The sequence below is a fragment of the Monopterus albus genome, unplaced genomic scaffold (assembly GCF_001952655.1).
Source record: "Monopterus albus unplaced genomic scaffold, M_albus_1.0 scaffold344.1, whole genome shotgun sequence".
Taxonomy (NCBI): domain Eukaryota; kingdom Metazoa; phylum Chordata; class Actinopteri; order Synbranchiformes; family Synbranchidae; genus Monopterus; species Monopterus albus.
Genome location: NW_018128224.1, coordinates 17647 through 27816, shown reverse-complemented (window position 1 = coordinate 27816; position 10170 = coordinate 17647). Strand labels below are relative to the sequence as shown.

Sequence of the window (10170 nt, the reverse complement as noted above, 5' to 3'; positions counted from 1 at the left end):
GGGGACAAGGGATCAGAAACTTTACAAAACAGTTAGAACTCCTTTTTTTACTTTATTCCCCAAAACAAAACATTCTAAGACCCCTATTTTTGGGTGACAGCACTATCATATACAGGCTGCGTGCAATATCAATGCACACGGGCGGGAGTCTATCAAACTAGGCTACATAATGCAGGGAATGCATTGGACTTTCAAGGCATGTTTTTGGTTGTTTTTGTAAAGTGAGTGAGTGACGTACTCGATAATGCCATCTGGCACAGATAAAACATCAACTAAAATATTATTGTAGATGCGATATATATCACACACCCCCCAACTCAGAGCACTTACCATATTCTTCTGATCATCTTCAGCCATCTTCAGCCTCTTCTGAGCTTCCTCATAAGCCTTGACAAAGGCAAATAAAAGGTGAAGTTGTTTACATGCTTGTTTACCATGACATAGTGGGCAAAAAAGAAAATGCATCGGCTGAACTGTGATTCCTTTGTCCCCCACCTTTTTGTCAGTCCTCTCTGCTATGTTGCGAGTCTTGTCTTTGTCCTTTTGCCTCACTCGCTCTGCAAATGCATCTCTCTCTTCAATGTCCTGTAATCGCTCTCTCTCTTCATTCTCCCACTCTTCCTCTTCCTCCTCTTCCTTCTTGACAGGCTGGCCCAAATCAGCCCTGATAATTGAAAAAGCAATGCATCATACTCTAAAACTTTTTACTACCAGTTTAAAAGGCTCTGAATGGTTCTGTGATGATAACTGTTTTAAAGGCGCTTCTCTTTTCTCTAGGATAAAATCTCAGTTTAACAGGACTAGCTGCAGTGGCACATATTAGGGTCGCACATATGAACATGTCTGGAATTTTGACATGCAAGAATAAAATTATTTTAACTGTTTACTTTTTGATTTTTGGAACTGGCAACCCTCAAAAAATGTAGGCATTTTAACTCTACAGCACAGTTATAGATATAATATAGAACTAAAATCTGTTATTCTCCCCAAATGTTACTGAAGATATTTGCAGCATGTCAGAAAAATCTGCCCTGAGAGGGCCTGTCCTGCTCTGCTATTAACATTTTACACAAACATATGTTATTGCATGGAACAATACCAGGCAAACTCAAATAAACCAATTAAAGTTGGTACTAAATTACCTCTTAGGTACTTCATCCTCACTAGAAGACTCGCTCTTTTTCTTTTGTCTGATGTGCTTCCTCTTGTTTCCTCTGTCCTTGCTTTTCTTTTTCCCTTTCTGCTTCTCCCTCACTGCATCTCCATCGCTGTCGCTGTCCTCTAGTAACGTGTATGTCTGATTCTTCCTCTCCATTTCAATGGCTTGCCGTTCTATCACCCGAGATGGTTTCTCAACAACCTGCTTGCGAGGAATCTATAACAAACAGTGATGAAAGATTGTTAGAAGTTTCATTCCCACCAACACAGCTCAGACTGAAAATGTATACAACCACTATTCTGTTTGAGGCATTTAAAGTTAATATGTTCTCACAAGGAATGGTAATATCATTTATAAGCGCACCTTATCAAACAACTCTTGAGCAAAGGCAATCACATTCTGTTCAATGTCAATCGTGCCCATCTGCTCAAGACGGCTCACGAAGTCTTGAAGACTTGACGCTTTCCGTGCAGTGCCAATCATGAACTGAGATACGTATTTGTCACTCAACCCGAGGATGTCATGGAGGCGGTCATTCACCCACTGCTCCAGATTGGCCATGGTGCCTGCTGAGGGAGCAGAGAACATGGTCATCTGTAATCCAGGTGTAGATATATGGCAGGAAATTACAGAAACTACTGGTTACTGTACTGCAATGTCAAATGACTGTAAATGTTTCTAACAATTTAACATTTACATAGAAATAACAAGTACTGAAACAAGACATTTATGATTAAAACTTTGATATAAAATTTGTTAGATCTTCACAAATACTTTCATTCTACATTATTGTTGCATAATCTGTGAAATTTCTATGGAGTACACAAGAAATGATGAGACATCTTTAGGATTTGACCAAGTTTTTAGAGGTAAAAACAGTTTGATCAAAAATGTTTTGAATTAAGACTTTATTGAACCCCAGATGAGAAATTCACATCTGTGCAATGCTGTTCAAATAAAACATAACAAATAAAACAAATTAATTACAAACAAATTAGACTCTTCTATCATTTAATACCACCAGGGAGCCATCTGATAGGTCATAAATTCATTCTGCAGCGGGAAAACCGAAACGCATAGCCTGAGGTTCAACGAACTATATTATAAAACAACAAGGAGGCCTACAACAAATGGTCTGACCCTCAGGGAGTCCAGATCTCAACATCACGGAGGCAGTCTTGGATTACGTGAAGAGTCAGATGACACAGAGAAAGCCTAAACCCATAGAAAAACTGTGGCAAGCTCTCAACATGCTTGGTACAACATACCTCCCAAGTACTTAGAAAAACTGCGTACACAATGAATTGGTGCTATTCTAAAGACAAAGGCGCTGTCACACTTAATACTGATTTTACTTTCTGTGAAGTTCATTAATAAATATTTGTGGCATCACCATATACTTTAACGTTTCCACAATTCTGTATTTAAATAAAAGTGGTCCACACGTGTTTATTTTCTAATATTACCCCCCATTCAACCTCACACTCGAGTTCTACGAAAACCATTTCACAACAGCATGTCCAGACGACATGCACTGTAACTTTCATAACGACCTATAATGATGTGCTGGCTCCATGACTTTCTGCAAACCAAGCAAGACCATACCGACACAATTTCCTCCAACAAGGTGTTGTCAAACAAATTCAAATCGGTGAATAAGACCGCTGTCGGTAGAGTATGCCAGACTGATGCTCACAGCAAACTGTATCTGACTAAATACTCAATCGGTTCAGAATACAAGGGCCTCAAAAACAGGCGTAGTTCACGTACCTAAATTTATACAGCTATTGTATGCTGTCTGAGAAGCAGAGGCAATGAAACAAACTACACCCTTAAATTTCACTTACCACGTCTTAAAACACTCAAACAACGCTGTTGTTACGGCAGTAGCAGGCTGCGAGTTAGATAACTTTAGCTAGAAATGAGGGATTAACTTGAGATGTAGCTCATAAGTCCCCCGTAAGTACGGTTAGTTGGTACACACATCTCTCCGTAGCCATGTAAAGCTACTTATCTGTGACATTAACCTCACCCGACAAAACGCCAAATACATTTAGTAATCAATAAATGTTTTGCTAAGTGAGCTTGATGCACAGCAAAGCAGAAAGTGGAAACACGTCACGTAAAATCGCTGAAGAAGAGCAGAGCTGCATCAGAGGCTGCAGCGCTCACTGCCCCCCGTGGCCATCTCGAGAACAACAACAATCGCTGGCTCCACTTTTCTTTATGTGGTTTATTGTTCATGTTTTATTTTCAGAAAACACCCTGCACACTGTATAACAGCAGCAGCAAAAACAGCAAAGACAAGAGAGAGACCGGTTGGGTTGGGTGGATAGAGGAGAGAGAAAAGCATTTCTGCAGCTCTTCGGTCCTGTCTGAATGCAGAGTAGCCATTCAGAGTTATTACTCCATCAGGTGTCCCTCCACTCAGCTATGTCTCACAAAAACACAGCAAGGAGCAGTCCTGTATGTCCCTCTGTGTGGAAATACAAGCACAGAGTTCATCCATCTTATTATCCAGAGATTGGACATTTGCAAACAGTATAGCCAGGAGGGTTTGCCTACCCCTCCTAACCAAACGCCGGAGCCTTCGCTCCACACCTCCCCATCTACCTCTTCTCCATTTCGGCTTGTCGCCAGCCAAAGAACTGCCTGCTGGGGGTTGGCCTGGCATCGTGTCAACATAGCATGTTAGCTCTGTGTAAGAGTCCAATGTGCTCGGGTCAAATTCTCTGAGATGACTAAACTGTTTTAGCTGTAGTAAAGTCGACTGGTCATAAAGTTTGCAGTCTTTACTATGGCAACAACACTGCACAAATAAGCCAGAAATAGAAAAAAAAAAAAGAAATAACTTAGCCCGGAGAGTGATGCTGTGATGTCGCACGCAGGAGAGCGCCATCTTTTTAGATCTAATCAGATTAATCAGATCTAATATGGACGAGAGTGGACCACATATGATCCACCACTGCAGACCCCCATCAGTACGCCTACAGGAAGAACTGATCTACGTCATCTACACTGCTCTTGTCCACCTGGAGAGCAGACACCTATGTCAAGCTGTTCTTCCTGGAATTCAGTTCTGCATTTAATAAAATCATCCTGCTGCTGGGTGTAAAGTCATCCCTCTGCAATTGGGTCCTGGACTTTCTGACCAACAGGCCTCAGACGGTTAAGGTCCACAGTATCTCAGCCTTGTACATCATGCTTAATACCGGCTCCCCCCAGGGATGTGTCCTAAGCCCCCTGCTGTACATGCAACTTACCCTTGATTGCACAGCCAGGTACACAAGCATAACTGTATAAAATCAACAGAAAAATTATTCAAAGTCTGGGCACAGGTCAGACAAGGTAGCGCTGGGATCAGAGAGATGTAATACCCCAGTTCTTTTATTGGACAGATCTGAATAACAAAGGAGTCCATCTTTCTTGATTTTAGTGCTGGTTTATTTACAAAAATATATGAAATAAAGATTACAGAACACAATCCGGGTTGTTCCTCCTTCAGACAAACTGCTGGAGAAGAGAACAGAAGAAAAGATCCCAGAAACACAGAACCCAATACATTTATCAGTTTTGGGCTAACCCCTTACACAGATGAAGTCTGTCCTGCAGACTCCATCTCTTATCTAGAGCTCCACAGGCTTGGAGCAGCTGCGTATTACCTAGTCATAACAAAATGAAGAATTCCATGTGTGTGTGTGTGTTGTTGTTACGTGGTGTGTAACTAAAACAATCATTCAGACATAATTCTTACACAAGATTAATACAAGAAAACAATTGGTGTCATGGCTTACTGCTAACCTTGAAACAGAGCAGACTAGAGCAGACTTTGAATCTTACTAAACTGCATTAATAACACATTAAAGTCTAACACATTAAAGTCTAATAATTATCTGACTGATTTATTAATTTCTAACAGAGACAGAGCTAACTCTGAGTTATATTTTTATGGTTACATTTCTCTTCTTGGGCTGAGTCCGCCCTGTACGGAGGTACAACATTTCATGCTTTCATGCTTTATTGTCATATGCACAGTGAGGAAACATGTTTCCTTGTACAATGAAATTCTTACTTTGCCGTCCACATGAATGCCACAAAATATACAGTAAGTGAAATATAAAGTATACAAGTAGGTAACACAAAATCTAAGGCACTTTAAAACAACCAATGAAAGAAGCACAATAAAAATATAACAAGAACACAATATAATGAGGAGCGAATGTATGCTACATGGGAGCTGTGTGCACAAATACTCAGCAGTGAGTGTGCAATTATTCATGTGCAATTCAGCCTAGAGGTCCTGTATTTCACACTTCTGAACCTCCGGCCAGAGGGTGGGGATGTGAACAGTTCATGCTGGGGGTGAATGGGGTCCTTGAGGATGGAGGCAGCTTTCCTACGCACCCTGCGGTGGTAAATGCTCTGCAGAGAGGGCAGTGGAGTCCTGGTGATCTTCTCTGCAGTCTTTACCAATCTCTGCAGGCATTTGCGCTGCCATACCAGACAGTGATGCAGCTGGTCAGGATGCTCTCGACGATGCAGCTGTAGAAGTTGCTGAGGACCCTAGGTGACATGTCAAACCTCCTCAGCCTCCTCAGGAAGTACAGCTGTCGTTGGGCCTTCTTGGCCAGCTGTGTGGTGTTAAGTGTCCAAGTGAGGTCCTCACTGATGTGGACACCCAGGTATTTGAAGCTGCTCACCCTCTCCACTTCGAACCCCCGGATAAACAGTGGCTGATGAGATCTCCTCTCCTTCCTCATGTCCACTATCATCTCCTTCATCTTGTCCGTGTTGAAGGTGAGATTGTTTTTCTCGCAACATGACACCAAACTGGCTACCTCCCTCCTATAGGCTGCTTCATCCCCACCAGTGATGCAAAACCATTATACACTGCAGTCTGCCTTCCATTGAGGACATCTACATCAGCAGGTGCAGGACCAGAGCCTCCTCCATCATGAATGACCCCAAATGCCCAGCGAATGTATTGTTTGAACTCCTTCACTCAGGCAGGAGGCTGTGGAGCATCAAGGCCAAGCTCACCAGGCTTAAATTCAGTTTCCTACCAGAAGCTGTGAGAATTATGAATTCTAGGCCTCTTTGATGGATTAATGCATTTTAAATATGATGTCAATTTGTTTTAATGCTGTTGTTACATTTAGGTTTTATCATTTAGTGTATTTATTTATTGTCATATTATTATTTTATATTCTTTTAATATATGATGGTCCTGAGTGACTAATTTCGTTCTTCATGTGTCAAACATGTAGAATGACAATAAAAGAACCTTGATGGGATGGGATCTAAGAGACATGTTGATGAATTAGATGAAGCAATTGTTGAGGTCAACTCAGAGAGATCTATGGGAGAGAAGCAGTCTAAGTATAAATGAGGTCTTACAGATATTTTAAAGCTATTGTACTTGATGGCACATCTGTGAGAGTTGTGGGAATGATTTGATAAAATTTTTCTCTAATAGTTGTGATTTTATTTGTAAAGAAGCTCATGAAGTCATTGCTGCTGAGATCTAAGGGAATATTAAGCTCAACAGCATTGTGGCTCTTTGTCAGCCTGGCTACAATGCTGAAAAGAAATCTTGGGTTGTTCATATTTTCCTCTATCAGTGTTGAATAATATGCAGTTCTGGCACTACCAAGGGCTTTTTTATATGTAATTAAACTATCTTTCCAGGCTAAGAAAAACTCTTCTCACTTAGTGGAGTACCACCTCAGTTCATGAGGCCCGACACCCTCTGTACCTTGAGCATTAGACGTTAAGACTTTCTTTTTTGATGAAGCTTATAGTTAGGACTGGATCAGGTGACCCTGAGCCTTCCCTTAGTTATGCTGCTATAGGCCTAGACTGCTGGGGGGCCCAGTGATACTCTGAGTTTCTCTCCTCTCCTCTCCTCTCCTCTCTCTCCATGCATCTATATGCCACTCTTACATGTCACTAACTGTGTGTCTCCTCTCTCCCATAGTGTGTCCTCTCTCTCTTTCTCAGTACCTTTCTGCATGGTAGCCCTGGTTCTGGAGCTCTACGTTTCTGATGAACAGTCACCGGCTACACCACCCTGCCCAGTATTTGATTGTTATTTGTTGTGTTTTTTGTGTGCTGTTGCTTTTTCTTTTCTTCTCTCTCTTCTCTATCCACTCACCCCAACCAGTCGAGGCATGAAGGTCACCCACCAAGAGATTGAAGGTTTCTTCCATTAAAGGGAATTTTTCCTTCTTGCTGTCGCCAAGTGCTTGCTCAAGGGGCATTTGTTTGGATTTCCTTTATAATACAGTAATAATAGTAAAGTCTAGACCTTACATTGTAACAAGTCCTGAGATGATCTCTGTTGTGATTTAGTGCTATACAAATAAATTAGAATTTGCATTTTTTTCAAACCTCTCCCTGTTGTTTTTTCTGACAAATAGTCCCTGCTCAGAATGACTCCCTGGGTCAATATTTGACTGCTGGGTGCAACAAGCCTTTTCCTTTCCCTTCATGTCTTAGTCTTCTATGTTGAACCTCTGCCAGTGAGTACTCAAGACTAAGAAGTGGAGGAAAAGGGAGGGGATGAACACACCCATCAGCAAAATATTGACCATATTTTTGATCAAACCATTTTTTCCTATTTACTATTTAGTGGTCATTTCTTAAAGAAGTCTCATAATTTCTTGTGTACTCCGAAGAAATTTCAGATTATGCAACAATAATGCAGAAGGAAAATATTTGTGAAGCTCTAACACATTTTATATCAAAGTTTTAATAATAACCGACTTGTTTCAGTACTTATTTCTATGTAAATGTTAAACTGTTAGAAACTTCGTGAGTCGTCTTGAGCAAACGGGCATGATTGAAATTGAACAGAGTGTGATTTCCTTTGCTCAAGAGTTGTTTGATAAGGTGCGCTTATAAATGATATTACCATTCCTTGTGAGAACATATTAACTTTAAATGCCTCAAACAGAATAGTGGTTGTATACATTTTCAGTCTGAGCTGTGTTGGTGGGAATGAAACTTCTAACAATCTTTCATCACTGTTGTAATTTCCTCGCAAGCAGGTTGTTGAGAAACCATCCCAGGTGATAGAACAGCAAGCCATTGAAATGGAGAGGAAGAATCAGACATACACGTTACTAGAGGACAGTGACAGCGATGGAGATGCAGTGAGAGAGAAGCAGAAAAGGATAAAGAAAAGCAAGGACAGAGGAAACAAGAGGAAGCACATCAGACAGAAGAAAAAGAGCAAGTCTTCTAGTGAGGATGAAGTACCTAAGGGGTAATTTAGTACCAACTTTAATTGGCTTATTTGAGTTGCAGAGATGCAGTCGGGAGATGGGAGAAAGTTGTAGAAAGTCAACCATCACCGCAGCCCTCCACCAGTCGGGGTTTTATGGCAGAGTGGCCCGACGGAAACCTCTCCTCAGTGCAAGACACATGAAAGCCCGCATGGAGTTTGCTAAAAAACACCTGAAGGACTCCAAGATGGTGAGAAATAAGATTCTCTGGTCTGATGAGACCAAGATAGAACTTTTTGGCCTTAATTCTAAGTTTACTGAATCTCAAAACTCAAAACTGCTTTGTGTGGTCACACAGCTTTCTCCTTCCCATTTTTATTCAACCACCAAACCTACAACTGCTTTTAAGAGAAGCACATTAAATCACATTTTTGACCATCTTTCCCACATTTTCACACCGACTCATCTATCTGGGTGAAACAGACCAAAATGCCACTGAAGCAAAATGACATGTTAAACATGACGACCAACGTTTACCATCCAACCTGACAGAACTGGAGAGGATCTGCAAGGAGGAATGGCAGAGGATCCCCAAATGCAGGTGTGAAAAACTTGTTGCATCATTCTCAAAAAGACTCATGGCTGTATTAGCTCAAAAGGTGCTTCTACTAAATACTGAGCAAAGGGTCTGAATACTTATGACCATGTGATATTTCAGTTTTTCTTTTTTAATAAATCTGCAAAAATGTCAAATGCTGTGTTTTTCTGTCAATATGGGGTGCTGTGTGTACATTAATGAGGAAAAAAATGAACTTAAATGATTTTAGCATATGGCTGCAATATAACAAAGAGTGAAAAATTTAAGGGGGTCTGAATACTTTCCGTACTGTTGGACAACAGTACCCACTGTATGTTTGTGTAAAATGTTAATAGCAGAGCAGGACAGGCCCTCTCAGGGCAGATTTTCAGAATCAGCTTTATTGGCCAGGTGTGTCGGACACACGATCAATTTGACTCTGGTACATTGGCTCTCAACGTGTACATACATGTCAACAAGCAAGGGGATGTGCATTAGAAAAAAAGATTAAAAAAATAAGAGAAAAGTACTTATAGAGACCTGCACATATCTATCTATTCACAGTCTGTATCCAACGGCTCTATGTACAATGTATATTTACATTGCACTGGTATTGCAATGAGGGTTTATTGTCCAGTCATACTGTTGTGGGTTAAATTTTCATCAGAGTGACAGCCCAGGGGAAGAAACTGTCCCTGTGCCTGGTTGTCTTAGTGCACAGTGACCTGTAACGCCGTCCAGAGGTAAGGAGTTCAAACAGATTGTATCCTGGGTGTGAGGGGTCAGCAGTGATCCTCTCCACCCTCCTATTTACCCGTGAGGTGTACAGGTCCTCCATGGAGGGCAGGCTTGCACCAATGACCTGGAATCTGTTCTTGTCCTGTTTGGTTGCTGAGCCAAACCAGACAGTGATGGAGGTGCAGAGAACAGACTCGATGGTTCCTCTGTAGAACTGTATCAGCAGCTCCTGAGGCAGGTTGAACTTCCTGAGCTGACGTAGGAAGTACATCCTCTGCTGTGCTTTGTTGATGATGGTGCTGATGTTGGACAACCACTTCACATCCTGGGAGATAGTGGAGCCCAGGAGCTTGTAGGACTTCACTGCTGATACAGTGCTGCCAAGTATGGTGAGGGGGGTAAGGTGGGGGGGCTCTTTCTGAAGTCCACTGTCATCTACACTGTTTTGAGCGTGTTCAGCTCCAGGTTGT

At 41.5% G+C, this 10170-nt stretch overlaps 1 protein-coding gene across 1 annotated transcript in view; it reads right to left on the bottom strand.

Moving 5' to 3' along the window:
* The window catches only part of dhx16 (DEAH (Asp-Glu-Ala-His) box polypeptide 16), a 14545-nt gene extending 11257 nt beyond the window's left edge, over positions 1-3288 (bottom strand). The window contains 5 exon segments of the mRNA XM_020625029.1: positions 331-387; positions 496-664; positions 1143-1375; positions 1523-1728; positions 3007-3288. Coding sequence (XP_020480685.1) covers positions 331-387; positions 496-664; positions 1143-1375; positions 1523-1720 — 657 coding nt within the window. The 5' untranslated portion in view covers positions 1721-1728; positions 3007-3288.
* Positions 3289-10170: the final 6882 nt, after the last annotated feature.